This window comes from Hyla sarda, chromosome 1, assembly GCF_029499605.1.
Source record: "Hyla sarda isolate aHylSar1 chromosome 1, aHylSar1.hap1, whole genome shotgun sequence".
NCBI lineage: Eukaryota > Metazoa > Chordata > Amphibia > Anura > Hylidae > Hyla > Hyla sarda.
This window is the reverse complement of record NC_079189.1, coordinates 607,349,940-607,367,662: the sequence shown is the minus strand read 5'-3', so window position 1 is coordinate 607,367,662 and position 17,723 is coordinate 607,349,940. Positions and strand designations below refer to the sequence as shown.

The 17,723-nt window shown below is 47.6% G+C and overlaps 2 protein-coding genes across 3 annotated transcripts in view; one reads left to right on the top strand and one right to left on the bottom strand.

Moving 5' to 3' along the window:
• LOC130297303 (uncharacterized) overlaps positions 1-17,723 on the bottom strand; it is a 194,104-nt gene that overhangs the window by 82,316 nt on the left and 94,065 nt on the right. The gene's annotated exons all lie outside the window — the stretch shown is intronic.
• The window catches only part of LOC130296856 (zinc finger protein 3-like), a 36,166-nt gene that overhangs the window by 15,256 nt on the left and 3,187 nt on the right, over positions 1-17,723 (top strand). Inside the window, exons 2-7 of one of the 2 annotated variants that reach the window (XM_056548867.1) lie at positions 7,183-7,475; positions 9,963-10,110; positions 10,313-10,492; positions 14,351-14,477; positions 14,561-14,628; positions 14,782-15,445. In XM_056548867.1, the coding sequence (XP_056404842.1) occupies positions 10,033-10,110; positions 10,313-10,492; positions 14,351-14,477; positions 14,561-14,628; positions 14,782-15,445 (1,117 nt within the window). In that variant the 5' untranslated portion in view covers positions 7,183-7,475; positions 9,963-10,032. The remainder of the gene's footprint in view (positions 1-7,182; positions 7,476-9,962; positions 10,111-10,312; positions 10,493-14,350; positions 14,478-14,560; positions 14,629-14,781; positions 15,446-17,723) is intronic. The other variant, XM_056548874.1, reaches the window with a different exon arrangement.

The following is a 17,723-nucleotide window of genomic DNA, read 5'->3' as shown; positions in this document are numbered from 1 at the left end:
TCTTCAACCTTCTCCTTGGTGAGCCTGCCTTTCACAAGATCAAGCTGGATAGGGCTCATAGGGCACCCCGCCCTAAGTCCGCCTCTGGAGCTCCAGGTGACGTCATCTGCTGTGTCCACGACTTTCAAGTCAAAGAGGCGATAATGGCCAAGGGTCGCTCAGCGAGAAATTTTGACTTTGATGTGGCCCCTATTCAACTATATCAAGACCTATCCTGGATGACCCTCCGGAAGAGACGTTTGCTTCAACCTCTCCTGGCTGTTCTCCGTTCCCATCAGGTGCCCTACAGATGGAACTTCCTGTTTGGGTTACATGCCCGAAGAGATGGACGCTCTTCTGTTCTTCGCACTTTTTCTGATCTCCCGGACTTTTGCTCCACCTTGGATCTGCCACTTTCTCAACTGATGGACTGGAATCTGATGTCTCCTCCCCCTCCTCTGCCTCCTGCGTGGGTGCCGGTCGGGAGCCGTAGGCCTGGCCCCCATGGAAAACTCCCTCCCCAAGTGTCGGGGGGTCCCCCCGGGGTGACCCAAGGGCCCCCCTGAAATGATAGCTGGAACTCGGGGTCTTCTCCAGGATGCCCTTTGCCGGGACTTGATTGATCCCTGACTGCTCCTCTCTGTATGGGGAGCCCTCATCGGAATTATTGGTCTTTGTTATTACATGTTCTTCCTCTGAAATCTTCTGTTTTATCTTACATTTTTTAGTCACGAAGGGTTCAGGGTTCTTTGTGATATTCTGCTGTGGCCTCAGAGTGGATTGCTTGCCCTTTTGGCGGTGTTCTTTGATGGTGACCTTCCATGTCCCCTCTTGAGGCCGTAGCCGTGGTTCGCCCATGCTTAGGTCCACGGTCCGCTTTTGTGGTCTTGGCCCAAATGCTACATTGGCGTTTGGGTCAATGGTTTGGTTCTTCCTTATTTGTACTCCCTTCCTTGTTTTATGTTGTCTTGTTGGTTTGTCGGACTCCTCTTGTGTCCCTCCTCTCTTTTTTTACAGGCCGCCTCTTCTGGTGCTTCCATCTCAGTTCCCGGAATCTCCTGCTGTCTTCTCTCGGTTTCACGCTGTCTCTTCTGGATGCCTCTGAGTATGTTTTACCTTAGCTTGTTCCGCTTTTTTTTTTTTTACATCCACTATGGTCCAGTGTGTCTCCCTGAATGTCAAGGGACTTAATTCCCCTTCGAAGCGGCGTTTGCTGCAGAGGGAGTTGATTACACTTAAAGCTGACATAGTCTTTCTTCAGGAGACACACTTTGACTGTTCTGGTACTTTTCAATTCTTTCATCAGTTATGGCTAAGCTCCGTAAATACCCTCCCTCGGCCTGGCTGTTTGCTGGGGACTTTAATCTCATCTTCTCCCCTTCTCTGGACCGTTTCTCTATCTCTGGTGCCCCTGCCCCCCCCCCCTTCTCAGTTGCGCTTGTCTTCTATTTTTCGGTGACTGATCCAGGCCTCTTCGTTATATGACCTAAGGCGGATCAACCATTTGACGGAGCGCTCCTTCAGCTTTTACTCACACCCTCATAAATGGCATACGCGTATTGATTATTTTTTTGGCAACCTTCCAATTGTGTGCCTGCTCTCTACTGCCTCTCTTGAACCTATCTCCTGGTCTGATCACTGTCCTCTTCTCCTCTCCTTCTCTCCCTCTCCTTCCTCCCTCCGGAACTGTCATTGGTGCTTGAATGAGTCTCTCCTCAAGTCGCTGCCTTCCCGAGAGTCGATACAGAAGTGTCTGACTGATTATTTTGCTACCAATGAGGGATCAGTCTCCTCTCAGGCTATCCTCTGGGAAGCTCACAAGGCTCAAACGTGATGCTCTGGCTCGCTCTCGGGAACTTCGTGCAGAGATTACTCGGTTGGAGGCTCTCTTACTGACCTCTTCCTCAGTAGTGGTCCTACGGGGCTTGGTGGCCGCTCGGGCTCAGTTGGGTGACCTGGCTCTCCATAAAGTTGAGTGACAGTTGCTGTTCGCTAAACAGCGCATTTATGAAAAGGGCAACAAGGCCCACACTATGCTAGCCAGGCGCCTGCGGGACCTGGTGGTGGCCCAATCCACTTTTGCTTTAAAAGATTCCTCCGGTGTCCTTCATTCTCACCCTGCTGACATCTCTCGTCTTTTTGTTGATTACTATACTAAGCTGTACTTCCCTCTCAATTGCCGTCTGATCCGGTGGAGCGCGCTGAGGCGCTGGATTCTTACCTCTCACGCTGCGGCCTGCCATCTTTAATGGGGGCAGACCGTGAGGTTCTTAATGCACCTGTTACTGGGGAGGAGCTCCTGGAAGTTCTTCGGTCCCTATAGACCGGCCGTTCCCCCGGCCCAGACGGCTTTACGTACCTGTATTATAAGACTTTTTCTTGTGTCCTTCTGCCTAAGCTTGTGTCGCTTTTTAATTCTTTCATTTTTTTGCACTCTCTTATTACATTGATACCTAAGCCTGACAAGGACCCTCATGATTGCTCCAGTTACCGTCCTATAGCCCTCCTTAACTCGGACTTGAAACTGTTTTCCAAGGTGTTGGCAGCCTGCATGGGTTCCTTTCTCCCATCCCTTATCCATAAGGATCAGGTTGGGTTTATCCCCTGCCGTCAGGGTGGGGATAACACTAGCAGGGTAGTAGATCTCGTTGACTTAATCAATCGGAGGTCCGAATAAGCTTTACTCCTAAGTCTCGAAGCTGAAAAAGCTTTTCACAGGCTTGGGTGGCCGTTTCTTTTTGCTACCCTTCAGAAATTTGGTATCAGGGGTAACTTTTTAACTGCATTACGGGGTCTTTACTCCTACCCTACTGCCTCTCTTAAACTTCCTCATTCTCCTCCTTCTGTTTTCCCCCTGTCTAATGGGACCCGACAGGGATGTCCATTATCCCCCCTGGTTTTTGCTCTGTATTGAACCTTTAGCTGCCATAATTAGGGGAGATCCAGACATTACTGGCATCAAGATCTGTCTATTTGCTGATCTTTAATCTATTTGATGTCTATTTGCTGATCTTTCATCTCTCTCCCTAACCTGTATAAAACTCTTCATGCTTATAGTGTGGTCTCGGGCTATAAGGTAAATCTTTCTAAATCTGAAGCTCTTCTTGCCTGTCTCCACTCTCCTGCGCTCCACTTACTCTTTTAAGTGGTCTCCGTTAGCCATTAAATACTTAGGAATTCACATTACTTCTCGCTACTCTACTCCTCTACTCCTCTAATTACCTCCCCCTTTTTCGCGAACTTCGAGCTTTACTGGAGAAGTGGCGATCGCAGTATATCAAATTTTTCGGGCATATTGCTGTGGTTAAAAGGACCATTCTCCCTAAACTGCTTAACTTTTTCGAGACGCTGCCGGTTTGTGTGCCTCTGTCCATTTTGTGTTCTTTTCAGTTGGCTATTTTTCGTTTTATTTGGAACGGTAAGAGGCACCGACTCCCAATGTCGGTCATGATGGCGAGTAGGGCTCTGGGGGGTCTGGCTTTCCCTGCTGTGGTTAAATATTATTGGGCGGCTCACCTAAGACATCTTGCGGCTTGGTCTTCTTATCATGCCTATAGCCACTGGATGGAGTTGGAAAAGCTTTGGTTGGCCCCTTATCATCCTAACACTTTTCTATGGTCCCCTATGGCCTTTTCTAAGTATGTATGGGGCTATTGTTCAGTGAAATTCCGTTTACCTTCTGTTTCTTCTCCCCTGCGGTCTTTTCTTTATCATACTGATTTTCCCTGTGGTCTAACGTCTACTATGGTACGGGAGTGGGGCTCACGGGGGTTGTTTTGTTGGTCTGACATTGTGGATCCTATCTCCTATTCTCTCATGTCTTTTGAGCAGTTGCAGACTCGCTGGGAGCTCCCCTCGTCTGAGAGTCTTCGCTACATGCAGTTGTAGCATTTTATGTTGACTACCTTGGGCTCTGTAGTGGTCTCCTAACCTACTGGGTTCGAGAGATTGTGCCGGGGTGGACCTCAGATGAGGGGCCTACTCTCTGATATCTATTCTTTACTACTCCAGACCCCTGAGGGTGTCCCAGTGTTGCATGGTTACATGGGCCGCTGGGAGACTGCTCTTAATACTACCATCTCCCTCCCTCAGTGGAAGGTTATTTGGGACCAAGCATCTAAGGCTTCTATATGTACTGCCTATAAAGAAACCCAATATAAGCTGCTTAAGGGTCGATATCATACTCCGGAGTTGTTGAATAGGCTGAACCCAGATATCCTCCCTCAGTGCTGACGCTGTGGAGTTGGGTTGGGTACTGTCCTTCATATATTCTGGTCCTGTCCTCTCATAGGGGCTTACTGGACTATGGTGCAAAGGCTAGTGCATGTAGTTCTGGGTAAATTGGTTCCTCTTGATCCTCTATTTTATCTTCTCCATCTCTCTCACCCTACTCTAACTAAGTGGCCATTTAAACTCTTCATGCATATGGTTTTAGCAGCTAAGACCCTTGTCGCTAAGGGGTGGAAGAAGACCCTTCCTCCTTCTGAGTCTGACTTGCTTGTCAGGATACGTGAGATCCGTTCTCTGGAATTCCTAATGGCCCCCTTAAATAACTCTGTCCCTAATTTCCTGTCGGTCTCAGAACCCTGGGATCGTTTCTCTGATAGGCAGCCGCCCTTATTTTCTGCCTTTTTCTTTTCCTAGTTTTCTTATGTTTTCTTCCTTTTACCTTCTCCTCCTTGTGTCATTGTTTACTGTTTGACCTTGTGTCCCCCCCCCCCCCCCTTCCAGTGTTTGTGGTCTGTCAGGTTTTAATTTTTGTTTCTTTCTTGGTTCATTGCGGTGACAATATGTTCAATTTTGCTGATTGATGCTTATATGTCTGTGTTATGCTTTTGACGTTCCTAGTTTAAGTGGATTGTCCTGCTACCTTGCTAGACAGTCTTGGCCTTCTTTGTTGATTGATTCTACTTGTTGTTCTGCTGAATATTCCTGGGCTTTGGCCCTTGTAGTGTTCCCCCCCCCCCCCCCCCCGCTGTTTATGCTTGGATTTGTATACATGAAAAATCTTTAATAAAAATTACAGTTTAACCCCTTAAAGGGGTACTCCGCCCCTAGACATCTTATCCCCTATCCAAAGGATAGGGGATAAGATGTCAGATCGCCGTGGTCCCGCTGCTGGGGAGCCCTGGGATCCCCGCTGCGGCACCGCGCTCTCATTACAGCACAGAGCGAGTTCGCTCTGCACGTAATGACGGGCAGTACAGGGTCCGGAGCATCGTTACGTCACGGCTCCGCCCCCTTGTGACATCACGGCCCACCCCTTTCAATACAAGTCTATGGGAGGGGGCGTGGCGGTCGTCACGCCCCCTCCCATAGACTTGCATTAAGGGGACAGGCCATGATGTCACGAGGGGCGGAGCCATGACTTAACGCTGCTCCTTCCCCCGTATCACCCGTCATTACGCACAGAGCGAACTCGCTCTGTGCTGTAATGAGAGCGGGGTGCCGCAGCGGGGATCCCAGGGCTCCCCAGCAGCGGGACCACGGTGATCTGACATCTTATCCCCTATCCTTTGGATAGGGGATAAGATGTCTAGGGGCGGAGTACCCCTTTAAGGACGCAGGGTTTTTACGTTTTTGCATTTAAATTTTTTCTCATCACCTTCTAAAAATCATAATGCTTTCAATTTTGCACATAAAATTCCATATGATGGCGTATTTTTTGCGCCACCAATTCTAATTTGCAGTGACATTAGTCATTTTACCCAAAAATCCACGGCGAAACGGGAAAAAAATTCATTGTGCGACAAAATTGAAGAAAAAATTTCATTTTGCAACTTTGGGGGGCTTCTGTTTCTACGCAGTGCATTTTTTGATAAAAAAAACACCTTATCTTTATTCTGTAGGTCCATTCGGTTAAAATGATACCCTACTTATTTAGGTTGGATATTGTCATACTTCGGAAAAAAATCATAACTACATGCAGGAAAATGTATATGTTAAAAATGCTCATATTCTAACCCCTATAACTTTTTTATTTTTCCGCTTACGGGCCGGTATGAGGACTATTTTTTTGTGCCGTGTTCTGAAGTTTTTATCTGTACCATTTTTTTTTTTGTATTGATCAGACTTTTTGATCGCTTTTTATTCATTTTTTCATGATATAAAAAGTGACCAAAAATACACTATTTTGGACTTTTTGGGGATTTTTTGGCGCACACACCATTGACCGTGCGATTTAATTAACAATATATTTTTATAGTTCAGACATTTCCGCACGCGGTGATACCACATATGTTTATTTTTATTTACACAGTTTTTTTTATGGGAAAAGGGGGGTGATTCAAACTTCTATTAGGGAAGGGGTTAAATGACCTTTGTTAACTTTTTTTTTTTAACTTTTTTTTTTTTTTTCAGTGCTATAGCTCCCATAGCACTGCACACACTGATCTCCTATGCTGATCCCTGCAGAGCCATAGCTTTGCATGGATCAGTGAGATAGGGGCTCGATTGCTCCAAGCCTGTTGCTCAGGCTTGGAGCAATCAATCGCTGATCGGGCGCCGTGGAGACAGGTAAGGAGACCTCCGCTTGCGTCCCAGCTGATCGGGACATCGCGATTTTATTGCGATGTCCCGATCAGACCGACTGAGCTGCCGGGAAGCGTTTACTTTTGCTTTCAGATGCGGCGGTCAACTTTGATCGCCGTGTCTGAAGGGTTAACAGCGCGTGGCACAACGATCAATGCCACGCGCTGTTAGCCCAAGTTCCTGGCTATGATTAGCAGCCGGGACCGACCCGGTGTGATGCGGGGTCACGGCCTGACCACGTTTTAAACACCGGGACCGGGCGTAGGGCGTACAGGTACGCCCTACATCCTTAAGAGGTTAAAAAAAAAAGGGGGGGGGGGGGACAATTACTGTGCTATTGATGGTCAGGATTATTAGAGGTGATAACATATAAAAATAAAGGACTGTGTAGGGGATAGGGGAAGATAGGAGGTAGGGATTTGGATGATGGTATAAGAAGGATGTAATAACCAATTGTAGGGGGTTAGATAGATAAATGGAGTAGATTAATGACAAATAATAATGGGTTATATGTGGGGAATGGTTATTTATAAATTCATACAGCCATATCCCTTCCTATAGCCATGAAATGGGAAGAAATTACTTAATTCTGCCTCCATTTTATGTTATGTATGGTTCCTGCCTTCGCACTCTCCAGCGTTGTTCTTATATTTTGTTGCTTCCTCCTCGCAGCTGCCATGACAACACCATGGAGCAATGGGAGGAAGTAGCTTTAAATCACTTTCTCCCACATTAGGATCTGCTGGGAGGAGCAACATTCTGCGTTGACCGGCAATCAGCTGGGACACTGGAGCCGCAACACCTACAAAATCAACTGGGACACCTGAGCCACACTGAGCCACAACACATACAAAATCAGCAGGGACACCATAGCCGCAACACGTAAAAAATCAGCTGGGACACCGGAGCCGCAACACATACAAAATACATATGAACAATTATTTTAATCAGAGCCGAAACCGCAGGTAATAATAATTTAAGCAGATAAAATCCACATCTCAATCTGAAATTATCGGGAAGGGATTTTAATATATATTGTGCAGTCCTAATGTATATGTACACTGCTCAAAAAAATAAAGGGAACACTAAGGTAACACATCTTAGATCTGAATGAATGAACTAATCGTATGAAATACTTTCGTCTTTACATAGTTGAATGTGCGGACAACAAAATCACACAAAATTATCAATGGAAATCAAATTTATCAACCCATGGAGGTCTGGATATGGAGTCACACTCAAAATCACAGTGGAAAACCTCACTACAGGCTGATCCAACTTTATGTAATGTCCTTAAAACAAGTAAAAATGAGGCTCAGTAGTGTGTGTGGCCTCCACGTGCCCGTTTGATTTCCCTACAACGCCTGGGCATGCTCCTGATGAGGTGGCGGTCTGTGGTGCAACGTGGCGTTGGTGGATGAAGTGAGACATGATGTCCCAGATGTGCTCAATCGTATTCAGGAACAGGTTGCCCAGTCCATAGCATCAATGCCTTCCCCTTGCAGGAACTGCTGACATACTCCAGCCACATAAGGTCTAGCATTGTCTTGCATAGGGAGGAACCCAGGGCCAACCGCACCAGCATATGGTCTCACAAGGGGTCTGAGGATCTCATCTTGGTACCTAATGGCAGTCAGGATACCTCTGGCAAGCATATGAAGGGCTGTGCGGCCCCGCAAAGAAATGCCACCCCACACCATTACTGACCCACCACCAAATCGGTCAAGCTGGAGGATGTTGCAGGCAGCAGAACGTTCTTCATGACGTTCTTGGTGTTCTCTGGCAAATGCCAAACGTCCTGCATGGTGTTGGGCTGTAAGCACAACCCCCATCTGTTGATGTTGGGCCCTCATACCACCCTCATGGAGTCTGTTTCTGACTGTTTGAGTGGACACATGCACATTTGTGGCCTGCTGGAGGTCATTTTGCAGGGCTCTGGGAGTGCTCCACCTACTCCTCCTTGCACAAAGGCAGAGGTGGTCATCCTGCTGCTGGTTTGTTGCCCTCCTACGGCCTCCTCCACATCTCCTGTCTCCTGGTAGCGCCTCCATGCTCTGGACACTACACTGACAGACACAGCATACCTTCTTGCCACAGCTCGCATTGATGTGCCATCCTGGATGAGCTGCACTGCCTGAGCCACATGTGTGGGTTGTAGACTCCGTCTCATGCTACCACTAGAGTTAGAGCACCCCCAGCATTCAAAAGTGACCAAAACATCAGCCAGAAAGTATAGGAACTGAGAAGTGTTCTGTGGTCACCACCTGCAGAATCACTCCTTTATTGGGGGTGTCTTGCTAATTGCCTATAATTTCCACCTGTTGTCTGTTCCATGTACAACAGCATGGGAAATTGATTATCAATCAGTGTTGCTTCCTGAGTGGACAGTGTGATTTCACAGAAGTGTCATTGACTTGGAGTTACATTGTGTTGTTTAACCTGTTAAGGATGGTGGGCGTATCAATACGCCCCATTTTTAAAGTCCTTAAGGACTGAGGGCGTATGGATATGCCCGTGGGAATTCTGGTCCCCGTCGCTAGCCAGTTGGGGACCGGATCGGGATGCCTGCTGAAATCATTCAGCAGGCATCCCGGCACATCCACGAGGGGGGTCCTGAGACCCCCCCATGTCGGCAATCGGAGAAAATCGCATGTCAATTCAGACATACGATTTTCTCCAATTCCGGGCTGATTGGGTCTCTGGTGACCCGATCACCCGGAAAATAGGGATGATCGGTGTTGTCAATGACAGCCCCGATCATCCTAAGGGATAGGAGTGAGGTTGCAGTGCTGCGATATCCTCCTATCCCCTGCCATTAGTCAGAACTGATTTCTGACCAATGGCAGCGCAGGACAGGGGGTTGCCATGGCATGCTGGGAGTTGTAGTTTTGCAACATCTGGAGGGTCACAGTTTGGTGACCACTGTTACAGTGGTGCCCAAACGGTAGCCCTCCAGATGTTGCCAAACTACAACTCTCAGCATGCCTAGACCGCCCAGGCATGCTGGGAGTTGCAGTTCTGTAACATCTGTCCCGTCAGATTTTGCTATTTTCATGAAATTTTTGAAAATTTACCACCAAAATAAAATAGAATATGTCACGAAGAAACAATCTCAGAATCAGAATATTCGGTAAAAGCGTTTTAGAGTTATTAACGCTTAAAGTGACGGTGGTCAGAATTGCGAAAAAGGGTTCAGTCCCTAAGGTGAAAAAGGGCTCAGTCCTTAAGGGGTTAAGTCTTCCCTTTATTTTTTTTGAGCAGTGTATATATGTGTGTATTCAGAGTTAGATGAGGAGGCTCCATAGATGATATCTCGGCCTCTCATAATTTCTTATGGGTTTTCTCATTGATCACAAGATCCAGAACTTTCTGTGTATTTGTCTCTTTCTTTCTCCGTCTGTTGTTTCTATTAGCAGCCGCCATTTATCATCGTCTCCTCTTCTTCTCTTCAGGTTTCTCCAATCCAGGATCGTCTGCTGATACCTTCTATATAAGAGAATTCTCCTGGATGACCCATCAACCATGGAGAGGGACAGGAACAAGATGGCCGACACGATCATAAACCTCACCCTACAGATACTCTTCCGGCTTACTGGAGAGGTGAGGGATTCTGGGAGTGATGTCACATGACCTCATTCTTATCTATGTAATAACAGATGGATATTACTGGAGAGGTGAGGGATTCTGGGAGTGATGTCATATGACCTCATTCTTATCTATGTAATAACAGATGGATATGACTGGAGAGGTGAGGGATTCTGGGAATGTATGTAGTGATATTAATCTGTCTCTCCATACACAGGATTACACAGTAGTGAAGAAGTCCTCTAGTGGGCGCTGTCGGGCCCCTGTGTGTGAAGGATGGGGAAGAACCCTGAGCCCAATCCCGGGGCCCCCACCTCACTCCCTGATACATGAGGAAATGGATGAACAGAAGATCCTAGAACTGATCAACAAGATGATGGAGCTGCTGACTGGAGAGGTGACCCTGCTGGGAATGCTGGGACATTATACAGTAATGGAGGGGTCTGGTGATGACTGGAGAGGTGACACTGCTGGGAATGCTGGGACATTATACAGTAATGGAGGGGTCTGGTGATGACTGGAGAGGTGACACTGCTGGGAATGCTGGGACATTATACAGTAATGGAGGGGTCTGGTGATGACTGGAGAGGTGACACTGCTGGGAATGCTGGGACATTATACAGTAATGGAGGGGTCTGGTGATGACTGGAGAGGTGACCATGCTGAGACATTATACAGTAATGGAGGGGTCTGGTGATGACTGGAGAGGTGACACTGCTGGGACATTATACAGTAATGGAGGGGTCTGGTGATGACTGGAGAGGTGACACTGCTGGGAATGCTGGGATATTATACAGTAATGGAGGGGTCTGGTGATGACTGGAGAGGTGACACTGCTGGGAATGCTGGGACATTATACAGTAATGGAGGGGTCTGGTGATGACTGGAGAGGTGACCATGCTGGGAATGCTGGGACATTATACAGTAATGGAGGGGTCTGGTGATGACTGGAGAGGTGGCCCTGCTGGGACATTATACAGTAATGAAGGGATCTGGTGATGACGAGAGGTGACCATGCTGGGACATTATACAGTAATGGAGGGGTCTGGTGATGACTGGAGAGGTGACCATGCTGGGACATTATACAGTAATGGAGGGGTCTGGTGATGACTGGAGAGGTGACCCTGCTGGGACATTATACAGTAATGGAGGGGTCTGGTGATGACTGGAGAGGTGACACTGCTGGGACATTATACAGTAATGGAGGGGTCTGGTGATGACTGGAGAGGTGACAATGCTGGGACATTATACAGTAATGGAGGGGTCTGGTGATGACTGGAGAGGTGACACTGCTGGGAATGCTGGGACATTATACAGTAATGGAGGGGTCTGGTGATGACTGGAGAGGTGACACTGCTGGGACATTATACAGTAATGGAGGGGTCTGGTGATGACTGGAGAGGTGACACTGCTGAGATATTATACAGTAATGGAGGGGTCTGGTGATGACTGGAGAGGTGACACTGCTGGGAATGCTGGGACATTATACAGTAATGGAGGGGTCTGGTGATGACTGGAGAGGTGACACTGCTGGGACATTATACAGTAATGGAGGGGTCTGGTGATGACTGGACAGGTGACACTGCTGGGAATGCTGGGACATTATACAGTAATGGAGGGGTCTGGTGATGACTGGAGAGGTGACACTGCTGGGAATGCTGGGACATTATACAGTAATGGAGGGGTCTGGTGATGACTGGAGAGGTGACACTGCTGGGAATGCTGGGACATTATACAGTAATGGAGGGGTCTGGTGATGACTGGAGAGGTGACCATGCTGGTAATGCTGGGACATTATACAGTAATGGAGGGGTCTGGTGATGACTGGAGAGGTGACACTGCTGGGAATGCTGGGACATTATACAGTAATGGAGGGGTCTGGTGATGACTGGAGAGGTGACACTGCTGGGACATTATACAGTAATGGAGGGGTCTGGTGATGACTGGAGAGGTGACACTGCTGGGACATTATACAGTAATGGAGGGGTCTGGTGATGACTGGAGAGGTGACACTGCTGGGAATGCTGGGACATTATACAGTAATGGAGGGGTCTGGTGATGACTGGAGAGGTGACACTGCTGGTAATGCTGGGACATTATACAGTAATGGAGGGGTCTGGTGATGACTGGAGAGGTGACACTGCTGGGAATGCTGGGACATTATACAGTAATGGAGGGGTCTGGTGATGACTGGAGAGGTGACACTGCTGGGAATGCTGGGACATTATACAGTAATGGAGGGGTCTGGTGATAACTGGAGAGGTGACACTGCTGGGACATTATACAGTAATGGAGGGGTCTGGTGATGACTGGAGAGGTGACACTGCTGGGACATTATACAGTAATGGAGGGGTCTGGTGATGACTGGAGAGGTGACACTGCTGGGAATGCTGGGACATTATACAGTAATGGAGGGGTCTGGTGATGACTGGAGAGGTGACACTGCTGAGACATTATACAGTAATGGAGGGGTCTGGTGATGACTGGAGAGGTGACACTGCTGGGAATGCTGGGACATTATACAGTAATGGAGGGGTCTGGTGATGACTGGAGAGGTGACACTGCTGGGACATTATACAGTAATGGAGAGGTCTGGTGATGACTGGAGAGGTGACACTGCTGGGAATGCTGGGACATTATACAGTAATGGAGGGGTCTGGTGATGACTGGAGAGGTGACACTGCTGGGACATTATACAGTAATGGAGGGGTCTGGTGATGACTGGAGAGGTGACACTGCTGAGAATGCTGGGACATTATACAGTAATGGAGGGGTCTGATGATGACTGGAGAGGTGACACTGCTGGGACATTATACAGTAATGGAGGGGTCTGGTGATGACTGGAGAGGTGACACTGCTGGGAATGCTGGGACATTATACAGTAATGGAGGGGTCTGGTGATGTCTGGAGAGGTGACACTGCTGGGAATGCTGGGACATTATACAGTAATGGAGAGGTCTGGTGATGACTGGAGAGGTGACCCTGCTGGGACATTATACAGTAATGGAGGGGTCTGGTGATGACTGGAGAGGTGACCCTGCTGGGACATTATACAGTAATGGAGGGGTCTGGTGATGACTGGAGAGGTGACACTGCTGGGAATGCTGGGACATTATACAGTAATGGAGGGGTCTGGTGATGACTGGAGAGGTGACACTGCTGGGACATTATACAGTAATGGAGGGGTCTGGTGATGACTGGAGAGGTGACACTGCTGGGAATGCTGGGACATTATACAGTAATGGAGGGGTCTGGTGATGACTGGAGAGGTGACACTGCTGAGAATGCTGGGACATTATACAGTAATGGAGGGGTCTGGTGATGACTGGAGAGGTGACACTGCTGGGACATTATACAGTAATGGAGGGGTCTGGTGATGACTGGAGAGGTGACACTGCTGGGAATGCTGGGACATTATACAGTAATGGAGGGGTCTGGTGATGACTGGAGAGGTGACCCTGCTGGGACATTATACAGTAATGGAGGGGTCTGGTGATGACTGGAGAGGTGACAACTGCTGGGAATGCTGGGACATTATACAGTAATGGAGGGGTCTGGTGATGACTGGAGAGGTGACACTGCTGGGAATGCTGGGACATTATATAGTAATGGAGGGGTCTGGTGATGACTGGATAGGTGACCATGCTGGGAATGCTGGGACATACAGTAATGGAGGGGTCTGGTGATGACTGGAGAGGTGACACTGCTGGGAATGCTGGGACATTATACAGTAATGGAGGGGTCTGGTGATGACTGGAGAGGTGACACTGCTGAGAATGCTGGGACATTATACAGTAATGGAGGGGTCTGGTGATGACTGGAGAGGTGACACTGCTGGGACATTATACAGTAATGGAGGGGTCTGGTGATGACTGGAGAGGTGACACTGCTGGGCCATTATACAGTAATGGAGGGGTCTGGTGATGACTGGAGAGGTGACACTGCTGGGAAATTATACAGTAATGGAGGGGTCTGGTGATGACTGGAGAGGTGACACTGCTGGGAATGCTGGGACATTATACAGTAATGGAGGGGTCTGGTGATGACTGGAGAGGTGACACTGCTGGGACATTATACAGTAATGGAGGGGTCTGGTGATGACTGGAGAGGTGACACTGCTGGGAATGCTGGGACATTATACAGTAATGGAGGGGTCTGGTGATGACTGGAGAGGTGACACTGCTGGGAATGCTGGGACATTATACAGTAACACCACTGGAGGGGTCGAGGTGATGACTGTATCACTGTGTGTCAGGTTCCTATAAGGTGTCAGGACTTGGCGGTCTATTTCTCCATGGAGGAGTGGGAGTATGTAGAAGGACACAAGGATCAGTACAAGGATCAGGTGATGATGGAGGATCAGCAGCCCCTCACATCAGCAGGTAATAGACATGACTATGTACACACCTCCTCTCATTATTTGTATGTAAAGAATGAATTCAGTCTCTGTATGTGTTCCCTACAGTCAGATCCAGTAAGAGAACAGCAGCAGAGAGGTGTCCCCGTCCTCTTCTTCCACAGGATCAGGATCAGGTAGATGGAGATATTCCCTATGATCTGTAGAAGGGCCGCAAAGCTCTTGTGGTCAGTCCACTCACCCTCCATCTCCTGCTCACCTATTACATCCCACGTGACTTCTACTGTCTGATGCCTTTTACAATATTCCCTCTATGTTTTATAATTCAGGGAGAAGATCTAAACAATATAAATGCTCCAGAGACAGATGTGAGCGGTGATGAGAGGTATAAGAAGAAGATTCCTACAGAGAAAGATCTAATCTATAATAATGATACAGACATAAAGGAAGAAGAAGAGACAGATGTAAGCGGTGATGAGCAGTATAAGGAGGACATTCCTACAGGGAAAGATCTGATCTATATTAATACTACAGACATAAAGGAGGAAGAAGAGACAGATGTGAGTGGTGATGAGCAGTATAAGGAGAATATTCCTACAGGGAAAAATCGAATCTATATTAATGCTACAGACATAAAGGAAGAAGAGACAGATGTAAGTGGTGATGAGCAGTATAAGAAGGACATTCTTACAGGGAAAAAACTGATCTATATTAATGCTGCAGACATAAAGGAAGAAGAAGAGACAGATGTGAGCGGTGATGAGCAGTATAAGGAAGATATTCCTACAGGGAAAGATCTGATCTATATTAATGCTACAGACATAAAGGAAGAAGAAGACACAGATGTGAGTGGAGATGAGCAGTATAAGGAGGACATTCCTACAGGAATAGATCTAATCTGTACTAATACTACAGACATAAAGAAAGAAGAAGAGACAGATGTGAGCGGTGATGAGCAGTATATGGAGGACATTCCTTCAGGTAACCGTCCAGGTGAGTTTACCCCATGAACGCAGAGAAGAGTCTCAGATTCAAATCAGTCACCGGCTGCTATTTTTGTGTGTAGAATTGTTTAACCCCTTAAGGACGAGCGCCGTAAATGTATGCTGCTAAGCGCACAGCACCATACATTTGCGGCGCTGTGTTCCTTGATCACCGTGTCTCCGGAAACGGTGATCGGGCCGGGGTGGCTGCTCTTATCTAACAGCAGCCAACCCGGCATATCGCCCAGGGGGTCCTGAGACAGCTGTTGCATAACTATAACTCCAAGCATGCACATAATACCAAGGAGCATGCTGGGAGCTGTAGTTATTCCTCCACTTGTTACATAACTACAGTTCCCAGCATGGCCTTTGGCTGTGCATGCTGGGAGTTGTATTATACAACAGCAGGAGGTCAGTGCTGTGTAAAAAAAAAAGTGTGCCTCCAGCTGTTGCATAACTATAACTTCCAGCATGTACAGACTGCCAAAGGTCATGCTGAGAGTTGTAGATGTGCCTCCAGGTGTTGCATAACTACAACTCCCAGCATGCCCTATGGCTGTCAGTGCATGATGAGAGTTTTAGTTTTGCAACAGCTAAAGGCACACTGGTTGCGAAATATTGGGTTAGGGGTTGTTACCTAACTCAGTGTTTTGCAACCAGTGTGCCTCCAGCTGTTGCAAAACTACAACTCCCAGCATGCACTGATAGACCTTGCATGCTGGGAGTTGTAGTTTTGCAACAGCTGGAAGTACACTGGTGCAGAAACACTGTGGTAGTCTGTTACCTTACTCAGTGTTTCCCAACCAGTGTGCCTCCAGCTGTTGCATAACTACAACTCCCAGCATCCATGGTCTGTCAGTGCATGCTGGGAGTTGTAGTTTAGCAACAGCTCCAAGTTTGAGCTGTGGCAAATTTTCAGCTGCAGCTCAAACTCACAGCGGGAAACTCGCTGTGAACCCCCACCCATGTGAATGTACCCTAAAAACACTACACTAACACAAAATAAAAAGTAAAATACTACATATACACACACCGTTACACTGCACCCCCCATAAAAATGAAAAACACCTCGTACGTTGCAAAAATGTTTACACTAAAACATGCTGGTGTTGCCTCATACTTTTAATTTTCACAAGAGGTGAAAGGAAAGAAAGACCCCCAAAAATTTGTAATGCAATTTCTCCTGAGTACAGAAATGCCCCATATGTGGACGTAAAGTGCGCTGCGTGTGCACAACAGAGCTCAGGAGTGAGAGCGCACCATGTACATTTGAAGCCTAAATTGGTGATTTGCACAGGGGTGGCTAATTTTACAGCGGTTCTGACATAAACGCAAAAAAAATCACCCACATGTGACCTCCTTTTGGAAACTTCACCCTCATGGAACTTAACAAGGGGTATAGTGAGCCTTAACACCCCACAGGTATCTGACACATTTTCGTTAACCTTGGACATGAAAATGAAAAATCAGATTTTTTTCACTAAAATGCTGGTTTAACCCCAAAGTTTTCATTTTCACAAGGGGTAATAGGAGAAAAAGCCAACCCAAAAGAGTACTCTTCTAATACCCTATATGTGGATATAAAGTGCTCTGCAGGCGCACTACAGGACTCAGAAGAGAAGGAGCGCCATTGGACTTCTGGAGAGAGAATTTGACTGGAATTGAAGGCCATGTGTGTTTACAAAGCCCCCATGCTGCCAGAACAGCCCCCCCCCCCCATTTTGGAAACTACACCCTTCACGGAATGTAATAAGGGGTACAGTGAGCATTTACACCCCACAGGTGTCTGACAGAATTTTTGAACAGTGGTCCGTGAAAATGAAAAAAATAAATTTTCATTTGCACAGCCCACTGTTCCAAAGATCACAGAATTACCACAAAGGACTACCGAGCAGTCCACTTACCTCTGTCATCTGAGAGAGACCTGCTTTCTAGGGACGAGTGCAGGCTCTCAGTGTCAACGTGGGTAATTTACAAGACCACCCCTTGCGCATGCTCAAGACGACCGCAGTCAGGATACGGCTACATATGGGCAGCCTTGATGTTACACCCGTACCCCTCACTGGCCTGCTCACCAGCAAGCAAAGAAATATGTGCATTATCTGCCGGTGTATGCGCCTAAACAGGGCACAGATTTTCATGCTTATCTGCGTCGGGCCCCCTCGAAGAGCGCAATGACCTGAGCCTTTCTACCGGCTCAACATTATTCCCGGCGGGCTAGAGAGCACAGAAGCTGTGCCGACATGCAGGCTGGCCGAAAAAGCAACAGAACAAGGAGAGGTACGTTA